The sequence below is a fragment of the Tamandua tetradactyla genome, chromosome 14, assembly GCF_023851605.1.
Source record: "Tamandua tetradactyla isolate mTamTet1 chromosome 14, mTamTet1.pri, whole genome shotgun sequence".
NCBI classification, from domain to species: domain Eukaryota; kingdom Metazoa; phylum Chordata; class Mammalia; order Pilosa; family Myrmecophagidae; genus Tamandua; species Tamandua tetradactyla.
The window spans coordinates 49,677,458-49,701,041 of record NC_135340.1 but is presented as its reverse complement, the minus strand read 5'-3'; the positions used below and the strand labels follow the sequence as shown (position 1 = coordinate 49,701,041).

Here is a 23,584-nt window from a genome sequence, read left to right as displayed (position 1 = left end):
CTCAAAACACTGTGCCATATGGTCTAAAGGTAGTTCCAAAACTATCATGGGAATATGTGTCCAGTAGGAAACATATTCATTCTGGCATTTTTTTAATGAGTCATTTCTTTTCACTGAAATACATGAAGGGGAGGAGAAAACGTCACCTATCTGTGGACATTAGAAGAGCTAAGTGGAAGACAGAGACAGAAGAGCTTCATCACCTGGCAGGCAATGGCACCAAAACCATGAGCCCCTTTCACTGGAGTGCTAGGTAGCACAGAGTACATCTCATTAAGAATTAACAGTATCTGAGACTCATACTTTCCCTCATATTGTTATCCATTTATATTATTTTCAACATATGATTTTTCATGTCTCTCTAATTTAAAGATTAGACTAATCTTTCTGTTCACTGCAAAAAGGAAAAAAGAAATGGAGAGGTGCATATTGGATAACATGATGCCATTTAATGAATCAGTGGTACTGTGGTCAGGTCATGCTCATGATGACCTTTCTGAGGGAAGTCTAGAAAAGCCAGCCTGCAGTGCTGTCTGTTGTACGATGTCCAGCAGCAGTACAGTGGTAGAGCTCATCCAGGCAGGATGCGGGGAGTTTACTCAGAAGTTTAGGAATTTCAGTCCCAGAGACGGTCAAAATCAAAAGCATAACAGAAATGGTCAAAATAATGCACCTTAACCTGAAGAGGAAATTAAAGATACTCTGCTTTGGAAACTGCCACACTTGAGACATTTGGGCAGGTTGAGAAAAATCAAAGAAGAGTCCTCCAGAAACAAGATATGCAGTTCACTGGGGTGAATAAAATGCCCTATGGTTGCCCAGCTGTGAATCTCCTGGGGGAGGGGGGGGAGTTCACTGAGGTTTAAAAACAGGGGGAAGATTAGTCTATGAGGTCCGGGTTTAAAAAAATATCCATTCCAAAGATTATGGAGACACCTATTTGACATGGTCAGGTTTGTGCCTGGTCTCCACCAGAATCATGTGAGTTTAATGCCTACGATTATGAAAAGGAAACGCTGTAGAGAAAAAGAAAAAGGTCAAATCTGTGATTACAGTAATTTCTGTCTTGATTCCAGTTATAGCAGCTTCACACAAGGAACTCCCAAATAGACTGCAGACATCTATTTTGCAGTTTCAGTTATACTGTCCGTGGGCACCGGACACTTAAACATGGTACCTGGTGTTAATCTCTAATGAAATCCCAGTTGGTAAAGCCATCAGTCCTGAAAGGGAACTACTCCTTACTCCACGGAATATTAGCACTCCACCATATTTTGCAGTCAAGAGCATGCTGAAAAGGATCATTTTATCTTTTATGTCTGGGACATCAAAACACGGCAGCATTGCTCCCTAAAAATAATATAAAGAAATTACTTTGAATCAAATGAAGCAAATCCATTTACTGTCTCTCAAAGAATAAAAGACAATAATTAAATTTAAATTAACTATTAAAATTAGAAAAGAACATCAAAATAAAAATAGATTAAAAATTCTATCTACAAATGCTGATAGGCCAGAATTCATCCAAGATCAGATTTCTTTCGCCCAGTTCTACATCTAGGTAACAAACCACTGAAAAGTAAACTATATTTAGATGGAAACCATGATAAGGGTAAAAGCTCTGCTGGTGTCAAATGGTACCTCTGTTAATATATTTGGCATGTGGCTGCAAATTTTTATACCACCACCAAAGTACTGAATTTCCACTAAACCAAGCCATAAACAAATCTTTAAGTGAAAAGCACTGTCTAATCTGTTACCTGGAAAAAAAAAAAAACAGAAGGTCTCTCTAGCCATCTAATCACCATATCAATGACACATGCCACAAGAGAGAAGCACTAGTTTATTTGATTGATCATGGTAGATAAACTCCAAATAACAGAGAAATTAACAAATGCTTGACATTTGCTCAACATCCATTATTCTGACACTGCTTTCAGAATTTCAAAGCCTGGGAGTATGCTTAATCAACATTCATATTCCCTTGTGAGCGGCAGGCACCATATTGCACCCCGCCTTCATACTGATGAAAACTGCATATTGGCCATTTCCAAAATGTTCTGGGACTCCACACAGGGCCCCTTTTTCTCTCTTGTTCCTGCTCTGCAGTTTTCTTTTAAACACTTCCAAGACAAAAGCATCTGCCAGTTTTTCTCTCTAGGGATGTATGCAAAATGAACTTAACAGTTTTTAGGCAGGAGTAACCCTCACATCTAAATTCATTCATAGGACAGAAAAGGGCCTAAGAGGCTCTCCCGGGACAAAACCCTGCTGAAATTCTCCCCACACACAACAGTGGGAGCTTTATAAAATCTAAGTCCAGACAATTTCCAATTCAAATGCCCAGCATACCATGACCTTTGTCAGATCTCTGAGTCCAAGATGCACCCATGATTTTTTATTCTAACCAGCACAGACATTAGACAGGGCACTACTGCTAAGCAGGAGGTTCAATATTTGCATGCTCTTCTATTGTGAAAATGTAACAGTGACAGCACTGTGTCAAATTCTTTTCCCTCTAGAACTTTAACTCCATAGGAGAGGCATGGCTGACAGATGACTCCCCAACATCTGTGTTATGTACACTGCACAGCTGAGGAGTCCCGGATCACTGTCAGAACATCTCCGAGATGACCTGCACCTTTTCTTATGCCTCCTTCTTATCCCTGCCTCCCCGCTTCCAAATATATAGAGAAAGATCTATAATACAAATACCACGATTTTGAACAAAATATAAAAATGGCAAGACGGATTAACATAATTTATAGTCATTAAGCTGTTCACGTAGCAGCTCAACATATGTTGTATAAATGTCCTATACCGAATAATTTATCAGATCTGACACAGTGCACATCATATTGTTTTATTTAATATACTTACTAAAATTTCATGGATCAAGCATCACTTCTGAAAGCACAGAGAAAGCACTAGAAAATATTTATCCATCTCCCATGATTTATTTTGATTACGCTTACAGCTCCATGATAAAGTGGAACTCACAAAATTACAAGGTTAAGGTTTACACAGCCATTGCTTCATATACTAAAATATAACAAATGGCTCCATGTCTGTGTTCTATTTTACTTTCATTTAGTGTTAAGTAGAACACAGGGCTACGCACTTAGCAGCCTACTGAATATTTTAATATTTTTAAATAGGACTTAAACAACCTGACCCAAAAAGCGGGAGGCTTCAGAAACAATCCTAGGAAAGAATAGTAAGCCCTTTGTATAGTACTAGATAAAACAATACTGGCGAAAAGAACAGACATGCCTTTAAGTCACCTCCTCCTCAAAAGAGACCATAACAATAAGCACTGGCCCATAACAGTAAGTCTGCAAGAAGTCACCGAATGCATAAAGGGGGCACAATCCAGGGCTAGGCACTAAAGAGAGGAGTTGGAAGACAAAATCACAGCAAAACACCTGGCTCCTACCATCACAGAATTCACAATCAGCCGAATAGGAAGCAAAAGAGAGGAAGGTATGTACTCCCAACAGCAAGTATTAGTAACCATCATGGTCAAAGACAAATATAAATTCTTAGTGGATCTAAACCAAAACTCAAGAGACATGTAAAGGGAGGGAGTGAGGGAGGGAGAGAAAGAAAGAAAAAGAGAGGGGAAGGGAGGAGAGAGGGAGAGGGGAAGAGGGGGAGAGGGGGACAGGGGGAGAGGGAGAAAGGGAAGGGGTGAGATGGGGGTAGGGAGAATGAAAGAAAGAAAGAGAGAGAGAAGGAAGGAAGGGGAGAGGAGAAGAAGAGAAAGAGGAGGGAGGGAGAAAGAGGAGAGAAAGGAAGAAAAGGGAAGGAAGGAAGGAAAATAAAGTTAGACAATGACACTTAAGACTCTTTTGCATCAGTTTTCTTTAAAATGTTTTATCTGGGGCCAGGTGACCTAAGTAAGAAGGAACGGGTGGAAAGGATGGTAAAAAGCTGATGAACAGTAGATGAGAACCTAAACTAGAAAAGGTCTATATAACTTTTCAAGGAAAATATGAATGTTTGTTGGTCTGATTATTTTTGAAGAACTATTAAAAACATCATCAGATCAACTGTCTTGGGAAAGGATGCTAAGAAAAAAGTATCAATTTCCAATGAACTATTTTGTTTAAAATTCAGCAAAAGTGAGACGAAGAACAAGCAAAGAAATTATCTTCTTAGGAACTAAGTTCTGTGTTCGTTTTGAGTGATAAATTAAATGAGAATAGTCCCAAGGTACCTAAAAAATAGTAATCTTCCCACAAGTAGTATTTTCAGGTACCCAAAGAAGCTCCATATGTTTCAAAGTATAGACACTGTAGTCCAGAAATAAGACATAAGCTTCTCAAAAACTTGACCTTACCCTAGCAGGACAGGAGAGCTGACAGTCAGTGAGATACTTCACATGGAGCAGGAAAATCAAGAAACCATATTATATTGTATTGCAAGTGCCAGGCAGCAGAGTGACTTTAGATGAATAACAGGTTACTGTAAAAATCCTGAAGGGTCTATCATGCTGCACCCTCAGAAAGGAAAGATAAAGACTATGAAGTCAAATAGAGTTCAATAAAAAACAGTAAAGTTCCAATCTCCCAAAAGAAAAGAACTAAAAATAGAAAAATAATCTTGCTCAGTTTAATGCATGGTGATAATGGCACCTGAAAAATCCTCAGTAAAGAATCATTTAACCCTTGCCGTTTTTTGTCAAAACCACCTCCCCCAAATTGAAGGATTTATATGAAGATGAGCACTATATTAATGGATAATAACAGCCTCAAGAGCTGGACTGGTGGAAGGGATGGTATGCATCAAGAAAATTCAGCAAGAGGTGATTGAGAGCACGGAAGAAAAGAACAAGTTTCAGTGTTACAAGTTCTTGCTGGAACCCCTATCACCATCAGTCTGGCATTTTATTTCTAAACAAGAAATACATTTTACCTTTCTGAGATTATTTTCTGGTTACAAGCCAACCATTATGAACCTTTCAGTGAATCACTGAATAGGGCACTTAAAGGGATAAACAATTATAAAAATAACTCTGTCACAAGCGCATACATTTTATTTTATTTAGTGATGTAATAAGCTTAGGGGCATATATCAGGTCCAAAGTGGTCGTGGTCATTAATTTAAGTAATAAATCATAGGTCTTGCCAACAATGACGGCAAACAGATGCTAACAAGGAAATGTATTATTTAATATTGCCATGTGTTATAAAAATGTAAGTGTGTTTAAGACATGTCTTAAATTTTTGTAATAATACACATTTAATACATTACTATTTTGACACATGCAAGAATCAGATTTATAGCTCCCATTCTGTAGCTTCTTCCTTTGTGAACATAAGAGCATATTCTAGATTTTTTTTAAACAGAGGGGAAGACTTTAAAGTGCATGTTTGCAACGATATCTAATTGACTGTCTTGCTGTTTTGTAGTAAATAATGTCAGCACTGAAACTCATTAAAAAGAATGAATCTACACACTTTGCCTGAATATGAAAACAGAATATTTTAAAATCACAATTTTTAAAAGAAACTTTATAGTCTAAGAAAGTACAAGAGCACTTTTAAATCAAGTCACCAACTAATTTTTTTCATTCATTTTAAACTATTCTGCATGATACCAGCTAAAAATATACTAACTTAATAGCAAGTAAAGTTCAGTATTCAAAGACTTGGAAGTAAATAGCTAAAAACACTAGCTATTTGCTTTCTACCTTCATGCAAAGATCCTGAGAATCAAATGATATGTCAAAACACAGAGTAATTTATAACTGAGTCTCTCTATCCAAATTATGCCAAACCATATTTCTATTCTAATATTTCCTTTCATAGCTGTAGGTTTACATCCCTCAACCCTACCAGGAAAAGGGTTTGTGAGTGAAGGGAATTAAGGGTTAAGAAACTAACCAAAAGCCTCTTTTTCAAAAAATGAGTTTTTTTTAACAACAACGAGATGCCAACTCTGCTAAAAGCATTTTTTCTTTGCATGTGATTTTGTCTAAGTTTCCTTTTCAATCAACTCTCCTAACTGCCAGCATAGTCTTCCCCTTTTCTTGTGCGAGCAAGAGTCTATACTTTAAAACACTTGAGGAAGCAGTGCTTGGAGTATGGAAACTAAATTTTCTTCATTAAATCTACTGAAGCAGATATTAAAAATGCATTTAATATACTGGCGATGGTCGGTGGGCACCGCTGACTGTGACAGGCCAGTTACTGATGATGTGCCGTCAGATGGCCTTCTCAGCAGGCGCCTGGGTCTCAGGCTGCTGAAGGACAGCAATCTCTTCCCTTGTGTGTAAGCTCTATTCATCTCCCCCGTATTTACTAAATCACAGGCCTCTGCACACACAGCCCTCGTTTCAGCGCATGCTAACAAATGATGGATGGCCTCGTCAATTCGTTATGTCCTGAAAGCATGGTTTCCTGCCATTCTAATCATCAAACCTCAGCGCTTCAGAGCTGATCAGTCCCAGGGAATATAATTTGCAGGCTCGATTAAAAGAGTAGAAGTTCTTTCCATTAGAGTCTCTGACACTCTTTCCCAACTGTGTGTTGTTTCAACCAATTATTTAGGAAACATACTCGGTAAGTGTTTGGGCCACGTTACACTGGCATAATTTTCTCTGGTGTTTGCTAAGGTGTAATATCATTTTTGACAAAATGGTCTCGTTATTTGATAATGAAATGTTATGTTTTAAAACAATCTCCCTTCCACATACAGCAGGCAAAAGCTTAAAAATATTTTATATCATCATACATATGATAATGTAAATGCATTAACAAATATATTTCAAAGGAAATTTCCTTTCAGGGGAATAACCATTCTCTAAATCATCTACCCTTTTAAGATAATAATTCACAAGCGTTCTCTTAATTATAACCTAGATAAAGGTACAAATGACTTAAAAATTCTTCTGACAGTTCCAAAGTCAGATGACAAAAGTTTGACTTCTCAGAGAAAGAAACTTTTTAAAAGAGCATATATTTTCAGTTCCAAGGTTATATATGTCAGTCTTCTTTTCTATAAGCAATAGGAGCATTTTTATTTTTAGATATAGCTTATCTATGGAGTAGAAAATAATAGCACCTTCATACCTTTCACTTAGAAATAGTAAACTTTATAAAAACAAACTTGCCACAACTAAACAGATAGCTGAGCTTTGAGGGAAGAGGACGGCATTCAAGAACTAAACAATTTGCCATTTTGGAAATGCTTAAAAATTAAAAAACAAAAAAAGCAAAGAGAAAAAAAAAGTGCCAGACTCCCATTTAGCCAACAGCTAGGTGGGCGCCCACATGCCTGCAGTCAGGGGAAGACCCACAATCTCCGCCACAGTGCCCTGACATTCACCTCAATCGTGACCTCTAGATTAAGCTCACTTTTATTGCTCGCAAAGGTCACCTGTATTAGGTCAAAATTCAAAGTCCCTGTCAGAAAAGGTTGATATATTTCAACCTTCCCTTCTCCATGCATCAAATTTTTCATGGTAAAGTCATATTCAGCAATTTATTGTGCCATTGCAATATGGTACAGAATACAATTGTCCAAAATGCTTTCACATGAATAAAATATTTTCTATGACAATGCTCCAAATCTAGAATCCTTACAAACCTCTAACAGATGAAATAAAACTAACCAAATCTTGTTTGCACATCTCAGAGCAGTTCTATGGCAAATAATCGTCTCCGAATACAATTGACGGTATAATTCTGACATTTACTTCGTCTTCGGATGTAAGAAATATTTTTTCATTAATACTTAATATTTAAGTATGCTTCAAAAAAAAAAAAAGATCTCTAGCTGGTTTTAATACTTTTATTTGAATCTGGCCTAAGCAGCTTAAATGAAATGAGCCTAAAAGTGAGAGCCTTTCTTGTCCTAGGAGCTAAAGGAAGACTGTAGAAAGACAGCAGAAAGGGGGAGGGAGGGACTAGCACCTTGCCCAATTCATTATTATTGCAATTATATGGTCAGCAGAACTGCAGAAATAAGATAAATTTAAAAAAGGCTTTGCAGGCAGCATTCTAGAATACATTGCAATTAATAAAAAACAGTCTTAAGGAGCAATACATTTATTTTCTTTAATATTCATTTTCTTTACGTAACTTCTTTGTGTTTACCACAGAGGTTTTTCTTAATCAGTGAATAGATTTAAGATCATGTTAAAAAGTACTCATTCTTAAAATCTGACCAATACGTATATCAAACACTAACATCAATTTTCATGCTCACAAGCTGGTCTGGGGCATCCAGTAACATCTCCACGCCCTGGAAGATTCATACCTAAACTCACATAATTACCAGACTAGAGTACTTTCTAGTGATACAAGACCGGCTCCAAAACCAGCATTCATCCATGTATCTTTCATAAATTCATAACCACCTTCATATCATGTTGAGGCGATAAAGGCAAGGAGCTTCCAGAATATGGAAGTCTGGTATTAGGGATGGGGGTAGGAGGGGTGTTGCATTTAAGAAAAGTAATTGAAAAGAAAATACTTTAAAATTCTCAAGTTCCAAGTTTCCTACTTATTCTTAGACAGTGATTGTGCTACAGGGTCTATTGGGGGTAAAAATTCACCTTAAACCTAGAAACGCCCATTTGTCATCAACAGAATATTGCATAATAGTTGTCAGTATCATCTATGAACTTCACCAGCATTTACAAGTAGGTCTCCTATCACTCCGGGAACAAAACAAAAGTACGCTGAAAACCTAGAGGAAAAAAAGGACTGGTTTTAGGCAAAACCTGTGCAGCTCTAATATCCTAAGTCTAATTACTATAGCCATAAATGCTATCACAATGAGAATCCCCGAATAAATAATCAGAATGATAACAATAGCACAGCAGCAGATTATATTTATTCAGCACAGTAAAAGAAAATGTGCAAGTCATTTTAAATGTACTATCTCATTTCAAGTTCATAACAAGTCCATTTCATAAATAAGGACACTGGTTACTCATTCAACAAGTCTAACTCATGAAGCCAGAACTCATAAACATATTTCCAGAGACCAGGTTCTCCAAACTAATATATAAAGCTGCACTTACAACTAAAAACTGTGAATAGCCTCCAGGAAGTCACAATATTAGGCCTCCTGACAGATTATAAAATAATTAACCATAAGCAGAGAGCTACATAAACCATCCAAGGTTAAGCACAGACTTCTGCCAAACTCAGTACCTACTGGTATTAGCCTAATCCCCACACGGAATTCCACTTGACATTCTAAAATGAACATATTCTTGCTTAATATTGCTAATTTTATTGTCCACTTATTTATGTTGTCATATTATTTTATTACTGACACATAAGATATTGAAAAGAAATATACACATCTGAACATGTGACAGCTGAATCTTTATAAAGTTGTAGTAAGTAAAATTGTAATCAAATTGGATACCTTTCCATTGCTTTTCATTATAGCTGCAGAGATGCCTAATTTGCTTTTTATATTGCAGTAATTACCAAGTAAAGATGCAACACCTAAGTTTGAAGTTTCTCTAGAGATAATTTCTGACATGGTAAACCTTCAGCTGTAGCACTGGAGCACTTCTGAATTCCTACAGAGTGAGGAATCATTTTAATGCCCTCAATGTAGCTAGTAATTACTCTATTTTGAAAGGGATTAATTTTCCTGAATGAAACATGTATTTATGGCTTTTGTTTTCTAGTAAAGCAGCATTATCGTCAGATCAGCACAATCAGATGTCCATTATGAAATATATCATACTACCCACAATAAACTAGGCAAGCTAAGGTTCAAGACTAGAACAAGATCTCAATTCTAGTTTCCATACTAACTATGGTAGGAAGAAAATATCTACCCCCCTTTTAGACAAGAAAAAAAAAATAAGGTTAAAGCTCAACATTCATGAAAATATTGTAAGAATAAATGAGATCTAGATGGAAATATTTTGAGCCCTTTGCTAAAAAAAAAGCTATAAAAATCAAAACAAAATGGTTCAGAAGATTCTGTAAAAGACATACCACAGGGTCATAATATATATAGCACAAGTCTCTAACTAGTGACAGCAGGCTGTGGGGTGTTGAGGGGGAAAGAGATGGTTAACAACTGCCTCTGTGGGCTGGGGCTGTGGAAGACAGCCCATTTTCAGCTACCAATGTGAGCTCACTGGCTGTAGAGTTGGGGAAAGATGCACACAACTGGCCCCCATAAACTGGAAGAGCCAGCACCCCACTGGCTGAAGGCCAAATTCAGCCCACGATGTTGTTCTGTTTGGCCAGGAAAGTGTTGACCCGCCCAGTGTTTTCAAAAATTCAAACAAACTGTCAACATTTCAAACTCAGGATTTGTTTTTGTTTTTTTTTTAATTCAGATCTAGAGCTTCTTCCTAAAGAGTAGACGATCCGGCAGCAGAAGACCCACATTCCTGGATGGCAATGGCTAGCTGGCATAAAGTGGCAGCTGCCCTATTAGTACACGCACATGTGCTTTCACTTTGCCATAATCCCAAGCAGGCCAGCTTCATTCTTTCACCCACTGTTGACACTTGTGTAGCCATCAGTGGGATGCGAATTTGTGATCTGTAGGGGAAGAGCACGGATGGAAAGTCCATGAACCCAGGATAAATTCTGCTTCTAGATAGAGAACCTTAGTACTGGATTGTACTCCCCCTCAGTTTCTGCATCTATAAAATTAACCAGATGATCTCTAATTGCCATCTCGGTCCAACACTGGCTTGCTCTATAAGTCACCGAATACAAAATAATAAAGCGAGATAGGCAGTTCCATCTGAAGTAGCTTTTGTGATCTGCATGTGAGGCAATCCAGCCATGCTCAGTGCAATGCAAATAAAAGTTCAACACTTATAAATCTGAGGTTAAATTTATTTTTATCTTAATATATATTTTAGTCAGCCTTAGGAAATAAGAATTTAGATAATTTTAACTTCATCAGTTAGGAAATGATGTTTGTGAGCTAATTTTTATACATAAGCTTATAAGAGTCAGTGAGATTTTTAATGCTATACAACTAAGAATCTGTCTCATATCCCCAGTCCATTCACCATCTTAGCTAAATGGGGCTTGAAGTGCAAGTTAATTTCAAATTTTATTAGCTTTTCCTACCAATATTATCAGAAAAAACAAATAGTGCAATATACCTTAAGCTAAAGAAGATATTCATTTGGGAGAGGTATAGACAGAAACCAAAAATTGAAAAAATAAATCGCTAGTCTACTTTTATGTGTGATTGTAGGAAATTCCATTTAAATGACACTTTACCCTCCCAGATTCCATCTACATAGTAGGTCATCTACAAAGACTTATTTCTCCACGAGTCTCGGAAGCTGAGGAATTGTAGAAGGCTACAGTGTAAGAATCACAGGCATGAAAAACAAACCACAAAGGGATTTCATCCTGCATTTCCATTCATCCTGAAGTTGGAGTGGTGTAGCCATGGTATTCCTAGGTTGAACATTCTCAATTCTGACTGAGAATTACTAGTAACTAGTAACTAGTTGTTACAGAACAAACAATTCATCCCAGCCCATGAAACCAAAACAGAAAAAAAAAAAGTGAAAAATCTCCCTATGATATACACATCGCACATCTGCCTGTGTGTGTGTAGATGTATAGATATAGAAATACATATATGTCAAGAGACACATCAAAAAAGTTTTAAAAAGACAATAATTCATAAACTTGCTAAGTGTCCATCTGAATCTTTCATATCAATGACTTTCATATCAATATGTGCCTTTTATATATTATGGTTACATTTTTTTTTATTTCACTGGAGAAGTACTTGTACATTGCCTTCTCTGTTCTTAAGGAAAAGTCAACCAATATGGCAAAACTGCACAAAAATGTGAAATTAAAAACCTAGTGGTTAAAGAACTTCCAGGGAAGATGGGCAGAGTAGGGGCTGCAGCACTCACTCCTCCAAAAATGGCTAGCAGGAGGCAGAAATAGTCTGAAACCACTGTTTTAGGGATACGGAGCCCAGGGGAGCACTGTACAGCATCCAGGGAAGAGTGGATGAAGAGGATGAGTCACTGTAGTAACAAATTAAATAAATCACTCTGCAGCAACTCTTAGCACCTGTCCTCCACTCCTGAGGTTAGTCTGGGGTCTGGTTTCCGGCTGGCTCCTGTGGACAGAGAGGAACATGGAAGCCCTCTTCCCCAAGAATGGTGGGGGACAATGTCGAGTAATGATCAGCGAGTTTAGATCACTGGGTCTGGGCTCTTTCAGCTCACCCCTGACAGGGTGGCCACACTATTGTTTTAACCCCACCCCTGACAGGAATGAAGGCACTGGAGATTCAAAGAAGCTGGAGCTATGCAGGGCTACAAGGAAACATTTGCTGCAGAGTGCCATCTGATGGGCATGCCAGGAAAGCATAGCTTTAGGAAGCCATCAAAAAGTCTTTTGGACATCTTTCCTCATCCTCTCCCCAGGGTTCTCTGGAATTGGTCTGCACTCCCTTTGTGGATCCCTGACCCTGTTCTGGCTGGGAAATACTGACCTGGTAAGTCCTCTCCAGGGTGACCCTCTTCCCAGACTTTGTTCTCCAGAGAAAAGCAACAAATGGCAATGAAGGGGAGTAAAAAAATAGAGAGGCAAAACAAAAACAAACATAACAGATCAAGATTTCTGGTAAAGGAACAGAGGAAAGGAAGCTTCCCCCTGAGGGGGAAATCAACTGCACAAACAGTACAATCTTAAAAAATTGTGCCACATACCCACAGCAACAATCAAATGAAAAAGAATTGAAAAATCTGATCAGTCTAACACAGGCAATTCTAAAGTCCTAGAATAAATTTGAATCAAACCAAGTCTCAAAGAGTATTAAAACAAAGCCAATCAACAATAAAACCTGATCTTCCAAGTAAAAACATCAAGATAATCAGATGCTTAGATGGCATGAAAAAAAAATTACAAGCCATACTAAGATACAGGAAGATATGACCCAGTCAGAGGAAAAAAGTAAACTTCAGAGGAGACACAGAATTTGGAAAAATTAATCAAATATGTTCAAACAAACCCCCTAAATCAATTCAAGGAGCTGAAGGAAAATGTGACTAAATAGACAAAAGATATTAAGAAAACACTGACTGAACATAAAGAAGAATTTGAAAGTATGAATAGAAAAATAATACAGCTTACATGGGGCGGGCAATGGTGGCTCAGTGGCAGAGATCTCACCTGCCATGCCAGAGGCCCATGGTTCGTTTCCCGGTGCCTGCCCATGTAATTAAAAAAAAATAATAATCATAATAGAACTTAGGGGGATGAAAGGCACAATAGAAGAGATTTAAAAAGTATTAGAGGCATACCACAGCATATTTGAACAGGCAGAAGAAAGAATCAGCAAACTAGAAGAAGGGACTATGGATATCTCACACAGAAAAACACAGAGAGAGAACGGGAAAAACTGAGCAGGGCCTCAGGGATTTAAATGACAGCACAAAGTGAACTATTATATGTATCAAGGGCATCCCAGAGGAAGAAAAGGGCAAAGGGGTAGAAGAAATACTTGAGGAAACAAAGGCCAAAAATTTCCCAACTCCTATGAAAGACATAAGTATATATATGTACGTGTGTGTGTGTGTGTGTGTGTGTGTGTGTATATACCCAAGAAGCGCAATGTAATCCCAAACAGAATAAATCCTAATAGACTATTCTGAGACACACACTAAACAGAATATCAAGTGTCAAAGATAAGACAGAATCTGAAAGCAGCAAGACAATTGGCCATAGAAATGAAGGTCTATTTCTAGATTCTCACATTGATTCGATTGGTCAGTATTTCTATCTCTATACCAATACCATGCTATTTTGACTTTATAATACGCTTTAAAGTCAGGACATGTGAGCTCTCCAACTTTTTTCTTTTTCAAATGTTTCTGGCTATTTAGAGCCCCTGACCCTTTCAAATAAATTTGATATTGAGCTTTTCCTTTTCCGTACAGTAGACTGTTGGAATTTAGAATTGAACTGCATTGAATCTATAAATCATTCAAAAATCCTAACAATATTTAGTCTTTCAATCCATGAACATGAAATGGCCTTCCATTTATTTAGGTCTATTGAACTTTTCCCTCCCACAGAAATACATAATTAGTCTTTATTATAAATATCTAGCATGCGGTATTACTTAGTATACTATAATTTGATGCCTGAATATAGACTTAAAAATGAAGTAAAAAATCTAATAAAACGAAAATTTCTCCCCACACTAATAAGAACTACAGCCAGTGTGTGGATTCTTCTCAGATAATACTGAAGTTTCATACAAATACTTCTTTGAAGGAATTCACGCGCTTCTCAATTCGTAGCTGTGCTAACTAATGAGCACAAATACCTGAAAAAAGCTAAGCACATATTTTAGCTAGTAAACGGGTCACACATTTAATAAAACCACTAGAAGAGTCTTTAAAGCTCAGTTACAATGCAGTAACAAAATAAAAGCCTGAAATCTTATGAAGTTAAAAAAAAATTTAAAGATTATTAAAGAAAATACATGAAATAATCATATTCTTTTAGACTTTTCAACCTGCAGTAATGATCAATACAGAAATACCACTAGAGATCTTTCTTGAGTGTATGAATTAATATTATTTCTGAAGGTCATGTAAATTAATTATGTTCCATTGGCAAAACCACCAATAGAATTTCCAGTTCAATAAAAGACTGACTTTTTTGGCCTTTACAGTAATTTTCACTCATTATTCTAGAACTCAGGTATACCACAACATTATCAGAACCGTAGAAATTGACCACAAGTTAAGAACCAATTCTCAATTCAATTAAGAGAAACAAGGGCAATAGAACTAATCTTCCAATTAAGCAAACCAAACCCCACAGTATTAATTATACACTGTAATGTACCACCATGTCTCTTAAAAACCAATGAATCTAGGTTAAAAAAAAAGTTATGCCATTCTACCTCACCATGAAAGGTATCATGTATCTGATATTTGGGCCATATTCAACTGATGATCAAATCTTGTGTTCACTGCCATACAACTGAACTAATCTAGGTAAACTTTTCTTTTTTGGCAAATTAACTGCCCTCTATTTCATACAAAATTGGGTTTTATATGTTTCAAAAGGTTACTACTCAGTCTGTTATGCAATTCTAATAACCACAATCATAAAACACCATTCATGAAATACTTGCCAAGAGCTCTACACTATGCCAAGTGCTGCACATGCCTTATTTTATCAGTCCTCACTACAGTCTTAAGGAACTGAACAGAAGGTAAAAGAGTTAGAAGAACAAGAGCAAGACTCCAGAACTAGACTGCTTGCAATTGAATCCTGCCTCTTCTACTTCCCAGCTATGGGACCTCATCCCTTCTTTTAAAGATAAGGAGACTGTGACTCAGATAAAAAGAGGCAGCACCAACTCATTCCCCCAAAACAAATTCTTATAGAAAGGTAGAATGACGGAATACAAGCTCCCAAGAGGAAAAGTAGACCATTTAAAAAGGTACCATGGAGAGAGGAAGCAGTGTTCAAAAAAAAAAAGACAACTGGAGCCAACGGCTGCATCAAGTTAAACCAAGCCATCAAGAATAAATGTAAAAGCTAAGTAAAATTCTTGTGTTTGTACCAAGCAGGCCCTTTAGGTACTCCATTCCTAATCATATGGGGTCCCTAAATCCACTGGCAAGAATTACTCAATTCCACATTGTCAAAAGCACAATCTGAAGTAGAGCCAAGAATACCCATAGTTTTGGGGCAGAAATAAACGAAGATCTCAAAACATAAAAAAAATAGCCAAGGATATCGGTTTAAGCACAGGGTGTACAGTCAAATGAAATTTTAACAGTGCTTCTGACATTCCCCTAGAAGAAAGAATTTAAAGACCCTGAAATGAATGAATGGTTGCCTTTGTTGTGATGTGAGTGGGAAGACAGCAGGAATAGGAAAGGTTATGGGCCAAGACAGAAAATCACACTTAGAAAGAAGGAAGGCACCATTAGAAAACCTTGAGCCAAGATCTCGAAGGGTAAAAGGTATCGTAATGGGATACAGATACTTATTTGCTTAGAGATTTATGGTATTAAGAGTTGAATTTTAGACTCATTAGTAGTAATAGACATAAATATTAACTAAATACTTAATGCATTGCAAAAGAACTCAGGCAATAATTAAACTAGTGTCAAAGCTTAATCTAGCAGCAAAGGAACTTTCCAGCAAAGGTATATCTCCCCTAAGAATCCTACTTAACTAACTATATCTGAACTAACTGTTCAACAAACCTTTTGGCTTCTAACATTCTATGATTCTAACAGCTTTAGAATGTTTCTTGAACTGTTTCTTCAGACTACAAGCTATTTAAAATTAATTATTACATCATGCTATTTTTTTCTTAAAAAAAAAAAAAACCCAAATAACGCCACAAACACAGTGGACACACAGTGAATTATCATAGACCAAATTCTATAATTGGTGGATAACTGCAAATACCAGTGAAAATCACGGGCTGACTATAGGATAGATCGTTTCACCTGAAATGGTGGCAGTAGAATGATGATGGGTTGAAACAGTATACCAGTGAAAAAATATTAACCATTAGGCAAACATCAGACACAATCATTTCAGGCAAGAACAAATGAAGGATGTTTAAATCAGCCAGACAATGAATGACCAGAAAGAAGTTATTACATAGTCTCAAAGTATAACCTCTCTCCAACACAATTATTAATTGCAAAGCTTAAAATAGTAACATTATAATGGAAAAATGTAGCAGACACTACTTTAAGCAAGTAAATAAGGTTAACATCACCAGTAATTAAGATATATCATGTACCTGTCGATACGATGTACTGATAAGGCACAACAGCACTTCTGGGGTATTCTTGCCAGAAACACTTAACTTCAATCTAGTTATGAGAAAACATCAGACAAACACAAATAGAAGTACATTCTACAAATAACTGATCAGTACTCATCAAAAGCTGCAAGATCATGAAAGTAAAAAAAAAAAGGAGCCATCACACATTGGAGGAGACTAAGAAGACCTAACTACATCCAAAGGGATCCTAGAACAGGAAAAGGAAAAGTGGAAAAACTGACAAAGTTTGAAAAGGGGCTATAGATTAACTGTTGAATTAAAATTAATTTTTTTAATTTGACAATTGTACTATGATCATTAAAGATTTTAACACTAGGAGAAACTGAGTGAGGAACATATGAGAAAACTTTTTGCAACTTTTCTGTAAGTTTAAAATTATTTCAAAATAAAAAGTTATGAAAGAAAGAAAGAAGAGAAAGGAGGGAGGAAAAGAGGGAGGAAGGGAAAGAAAGGAAATATTCCAGTTTTATCACCAAATACAAATTTAGTGTTTGGGCAGGAAAATACAATGTAAAATGTAACCTTATAGGTAACAGCTAACTGAGATGGGGATTTTTACTGGAATAGGAAGGTCCATGAAATAAGCTGGAAAATGCAAATCAATTAATATAGCCTTAGCAATAGGCATTATGTTCTTGGGGCCAAAAGAGCCCATTACTGTAAAACTGCATTAAAAAAAAGAAGCTAATACAGTCGTAAGATATTAGAGATCACCAAATCCCCACCACTCCATTTTAAATTGGAGAACTACAAGCACAATCCCAGTTACGGGTATGCCCAAGTTCAACTTGGTGACTATAGAAAGACATAAATTTGTTATGTTAATGAAACAAAGAAGCCAGAAAGGAGTGAGGCTAGCAAGGGGAAACTAGTATAAGATAAAAATCAGGCTGGAGAAAAAAATGAAACTACATTTTCATCTCTCATTAAATACTAAAGTGAATTTCACCCAGAAAGATTAAACAGAATTAAAAACAAGAATCGAAACCATAAAGTACCTAGAAAATTTAGGTAAAAAGATTTATTTATCATATCTTAGGAAAGGACTTCCTAAACATAAAAGCAAAAATGACTTAATAAGTCTAAATATGAAGTTAAGCATAAGAATAACAGAGCAACATTCAAAAGCAACAATTGACAAAATATCTGCAACAAATAAGATATACAAAGGATGAACATAAGCAGATCAGTAAACAATAATAATCCATAAACAATAAGAGCAAACACTTCAATAGAAAATTAGGCAAAGGATACCAAGCAGTTAATTCAAAAAAAAGAAAATTAAATGGTCAACAAACATTTGAAAAAATATATACATTATAATGAAAGTACAAATTACAAGGAGTCATTCTTATCCCATCATATTAAAGATTAAATATTGACTCTCTTCAATGCTGAGAAAAATACAAAGACACTCCCAGTGTACTGCTGGTAATAGGATTAGTACAACTTTCGGAACAGTATATAAGATAGATACATACATACATACAGTACATACATAGATTGCATATCAGGATATCTATATCTATAATGCACAGATATATCTATAATATACAGATACAGAGGATATCTACATCTATATAGCTAGAGATCTGTCAATACACATCAAACTCCTTCAAAACATAAATACCCTTTATTTAGTCTAGTGGTTCTCAAAGTGTGGCCGGGGGGCTCCAGGAGTCCCAGGGACCCTCTCAGGGTCCTATAAGATCAAAACCATTTCTATAAAAGGAGTAACATACTATTTGCCTTTTTCCTTGTGTTGACATTTGCACTGTTGATACAAGAACAATGGTGGGTAAAACTGCTGGTTCCTGAGCACAAATCAAAGCAGGGACACTAAACTATACAAGTAGTCATTGTATTCTTCACTGCCATACACTTTCAGGGAGAGGGAAAAAAGCTAGTCTCACTTTAGAATACCCTAAGTATTTATTACTTATTAATTTTATTCAATCTCTCCCCTTGACTACACATCTGTTACTATTCTGTGTGACAAAATATGAAGTATTCGTAAAACTCTTTTGCTGCATAGAGAAGTACGATGGTTGTCCCAAGGGAAAGCTCTTGTATGATTGTTTAAAAGCTAAACTAGCTGCTTTTTCCATGGAATACCATTTTTACTTGAATGAATGACTAACAAAGTATGACTGTTTAGATTTGGGTATCCAGCATATACATTTCTTAAAAATTAATAGAGTGAGCCTGTCACTTGAAGGAAAACAACTGATACTATTTGTTGCCAATAATAAAATCCAAGCTTTCAAAGGAAAATTCAAATAGTGGAAAAAGTCATATCCATCACCATAAGCTTAACAGTCAAATCTTAGAGTTTTCTAATGAGATCAGTGGTGGTATTAACAAATGCAATTTTTTTTTATTATATAATGAAAGGTGACAACATTTGGAATATTTACAAAATTCAACTCATTTTCCAAATAAACAATGCATGATTATTAAAAAAAAGATCCATTCAAAGGTCAAGGTAAGCCAATAGACTATAACGTAACAGAGAGAGAAAAGTACCTTGATATGGTTTTCAGATTCCACGTTACAATTAACCTTTAAGAAATTACCACTTCTCAGGTTTTGTATAGTAACAAAAATATTAACAATTACCTGAGAAACGTATTAAAATAATTCTTCCCTTTTACAACTACCTATCTGTCTGAGACCAGAGTTTCTTCAAATACCTTAATCAAAACAACATATCACAACAGCTTGAATGCAGAAATAGATATATCTTCTATTAAGGTAGGCATTACAGAGAAAGAAAATGTAAAACCACCATTTTCTATTTTTTTGAAAAGATGGTTATTATTCACAAAAGTATCTTAACATATAATGGAGCTTATTATCATGAACTCGAATTAGTAAATATTTTTAAAATTTCTCAGTTTTAATCAATATTTTGGTAAACAGCAATAGATTTACCCCATACCAAGAAGAGTTCTTTGGGGCCCTCACTACTTTTTTAGAATGTAAAGGGATCTGAAGACCAAACAGTTTGAAAATGGCTGACAAAATCATTCCCAACTTGTGGAAATCTAAAGTAAGAAAATAAGCAAAGATATGGCATTAAATAGGAGAAAAAAACCTTTTATGCCCAATAACAAGGAAATAAATAAATGAAGGTGCATGTAAAATGTGGTATTATGAAGTAGTTAAAACAAATTCTGAAAAATATTTAAAGATGAGGAATGCTCACAATACAAGTGATAAAAAAGCAACTTTCATAAATTATAATAACAGAGACTACTAAAAAACTACTCTGAAAAATATGACAGTATGAAACAAGAAAAGAAAAAATATATAAAATGTTAACATGTATTATCTGGGTTGCAGAATTATGAATATTTTTTATTTTTGTCAGTGAACATGTACTATTTTTACAATGAGAAAAAAATTTGCTTTCCTTTTAAAATATTTTAGTACTTCGAATTTTTTAGAACTCAATGTACGTGAATTATAATGTTATTATTATTATTGAAACCAATTAAAGAAGTTTAGCGTAGAACTCTAAACTGAGAGTCATGTTCAATGGCCACTGTTTTGCTACTGACATCTCTGGGATTTTTTACAAGTCACTTAACTCCTATGAACTATCAGAAATTAACTCTGAGGTCTTCATTCAATTGACTTTCTGGAAAAATGAACTATCAAATGTAAAGGTTGTTCAGGTCCTTTTCAAACACAGCAACATCATCTAAGGTAAAACAATGCAATAATGAAAACCATGAGTCCAAACACAAAATTACACCATTTACAAAATCACCACAGGTCCTGCTAAATAGCTCTTTTTCATTTTTTTGCAAATTAGAGTCACCTCTCTAAACATAATATAAAAAGCAAAAGATAATAAGCAAGATACACAGGATGGTCACACAAAAGGGGTCTTTCCTAAGTGCTGATCAGGGTACAGGGAGGTTACTTCTTATGGAGAGAACAAGGTATATGCCAATGAAAAGAAAGAGAAAAGGAAGCAGGAGAGGAAGAGAGGCAAAAATACCAAACGGTAATATATGCACAAAACAAGAGCAGACTACCTAAGTGTATGCTCTATCTTAAAACTGCCCAGAAAAATCTACGTATAGCCTTGGTTGCCCAGCCTTCACCCATTTCGCTATTCATTGACAGAGTTGGCAAGAATACCGACAGAAAATTAAATTACAACTTGTAAATTCTGTTCCTCGTTAGCAAGTCTGATAAAAATGGTAAAGACTAAAATGGGATAAATATTGTCTAAATTAAATCTGTACAGTATTGGAAAGAGATCTGAGACACCTTTTCATTTTCCAGAGTAGGAAAACTGAGCCCCCCCACCCCCCCAAAAAAATTCAATTTATGCTTCAATTTGTACTTTATTATTATCAATTTTCCAATGACCTCTCTTTCTTCTAGAAAATACATCTTTGGTGATGTCTGTTCAAGGGCTACAAATGAAGGTCATGGAAGTTCTCCATTAAGGGATAAATGTGCTCAATATCACAAACAAAATAGTATACGTTTGGATTTGGTTTTGCATTGGAAGAAAAGTAGACAAAGATTCTATACTTTAAACATAACATAAACACAACAATCTGGTTGCCCTGGACTGGTTCTTTGTGTACTGTCTGGGCCTTGGTCTCCACATGTTTAAAACGAGAGATCTATATTACCAGCTCCTAAAAGCGCTTTCTCAGAAAGTTGGTTAATCCTAAAATCACCGCAAAAAGAAGTGTTTGGGGTTGGGTATGATTTCATGTGTATACATATGAGGAGAAACATTCTGATCTGGTTATCCAAATGGCCAATCTTGGGCCAAGAGAGGAATTCCCAGGATGTCAGTGTCTCTGAATGGGCTGAGAAACCATGGGGTCACGTAACCGCATTGGAGCACCCATACTGGGCCCCATTAGACCAGTGCTCCCCTTCTTGTTTCCAGTGGTCAACTGAAAAGGGCCCTCCGTCTTCTCTTTTTTGAATCTACAATTCATATTTCCAGTTTGAGAGAGCTCGGCCACCCATCACTCATTCCTAGTATCTGTCAATTCCTCAATGAACATTTATGGAAATTTACGTGCGCCCATCACCAGGCACATAGCAAGTTTTCAGTAAACATTTGTTGAGTTGAGTTTAATTGCAGGGCCTTAAGAGGCTGCCACAGACTCATCCAGTAAGACTTTTGTGTGGATGTCTGTGAAAGAAATATTTTTCACCCTTCTTGATCTTCTAACGCCTGACACTCGTGTTCCTCCCCACTTGTGTTATGACACGTGGTTCATAAGCGCTTCCTGGCTGCCCAGCCACAGCCGCTACAGATAAGCAGCTGTGAGAGGGGAGAGAGGGACACTTACCTGGGAAACCTCTGCTTCAGCTTCCTCAGGCTCTGCCTGGTGGGCGGCACAGACACTAGGCACTGGGCTATCTCGTCGTACTGGGCTTTGGTCAATATCATGTTGGGCCAGGGACCAGAGGTGGAGGGGACAAGGATAAAACACCCTGAGGCTCGAGCAGCTTCGGTGCAGGGGGATGAGGGGTGGGCACACAGCAGCACAGCCCTAAGTCCCCGTCTTCCTTGGCACGACCCTAACCCTCCTTCATCCCCAGCTGCACAGCTGAGACCAAAACACACTGCGTCCCACGCTTCACCCGGCAGCCCCGCGGCGGAGGCGGGCTCTACACCCGATTGCTCCAGCTTGGCTTTCTGAGCAGCCGCAGTAGTCCCGACTGAAGGCATCTAGCCGCCATGTCAGTTAAGGGCAAATCAGGCAGGAAGTGGCGACATCCGGCTGGAGAGAGCGCCCAAGTCTCAGCGGGCTGGTACCCCCGGCAGCGCTTAAGTGGGGCAGACCTTGAGATATTCGAAGAGTTTACAGCCTCCCAGCTGCTATAAGCCAGTGAGGCCTGACGCACAGAAGGGGCGCACGGGTGCTCTGTGATCCTTCTGCTTGAGCCCCGGAAAGTCACTGCCAGCGCGCGCAATTTGAATACGCTTCCAAACGCGCCTATCTTAGCGAAGCTCAGGCGGTGACTGGGCTACAGATACAGGTCTTCGTTTGACCGGTATCTTGCCCTGCTCTGCGAGCGGTTGCCGAGCAGTAAAACCCACTAGAAGTGCTGTAAATACGCAACTTGGCTTATGTTGACTTTGGTCCGACAACTGCAACTTGCGTGGGAGATGGTCGTGTCCAGACTGGGAAAAAAACTTAGGAAAGAACTCCAAGATCAACAACCGGCAGTAAAGAATGTCAGTCTCACTCCCTACAGTTAGCTGCTGGAGAACAGAAATCGTTTCTCATTCGCCTGTGAATCCCCAGCTCTCAGAAAATAGTAGGCACTCAATAAATGTTTGGAGGATGAATCAATGAATGAATTGATCTTTTGTTTTCCATATGTGCTCTGAGCAGATCTCAACTCTTCTGAGGACATCAGCCCCTCCTTTAACCTCTTTTTAAAAATCTATTTGTTCTTAAAAGATCATGTGTTGTGTTTCTTCAAATTGTGACGTTTTAAGCAAATAAAAAAAGAGCACTTCGATTTTAGAGACAATTAGTGGTTAAAATTTTTTTTACCTGGAATAAGACCTACATTGGAAGTTTAGCTTAGACATGCCACCTTGGATAAATTCCTTAATCCATCTAAACCTCAGTCCTTTGTCTGTAAAATTGATTTTAAATTCATGGGTCGTTTTTAAGGCTAAGACTTTAAGAAATAAAGAGTTACTTCACATAATGTTCAGCAGATAGTCTATGTAAGATAAGAATACTTGATAATAATAGGTCAC

General features: G+C 37.0%; 1 protein-coding gene across 7 annotated transcripts in view; it reads right to left on the bottom strand.

Moving 5' to 3' along the window:
• Positions 1-22,594, bottom strand: part of CDIN1 (CDAN1 interacting nuclease 1) — a 225,809-nt gene extending 203,215 nt beyond the window's left edge. For 3 of the 7 annotated variants that reach the window (XR_013162335.1, XR_013162336.1, XM_077127396.1), the window contains exon 1: positions 22,155-22,594. Coding sequence is in view for 5 of the 7 variants with exons in the window: in XM_077127396.1 (XP_076983511.1) it covers positions 22,155-22,537 (383 nt within the window). In the remaining 2 variants the exon portion in view is untranslated. Of the gene's footprint in view, positions 1-1,177; positions 1,339-22,154 lie in introns of those variants that run through there. The other 4 variants (XM_077127393.1, XM_077127394.1, XM_077127392.1 and 1 more) reach the window with 4 other exon arrangements.
• Positions 22,595-23,584: the final 990 nt, after the last annotated feature.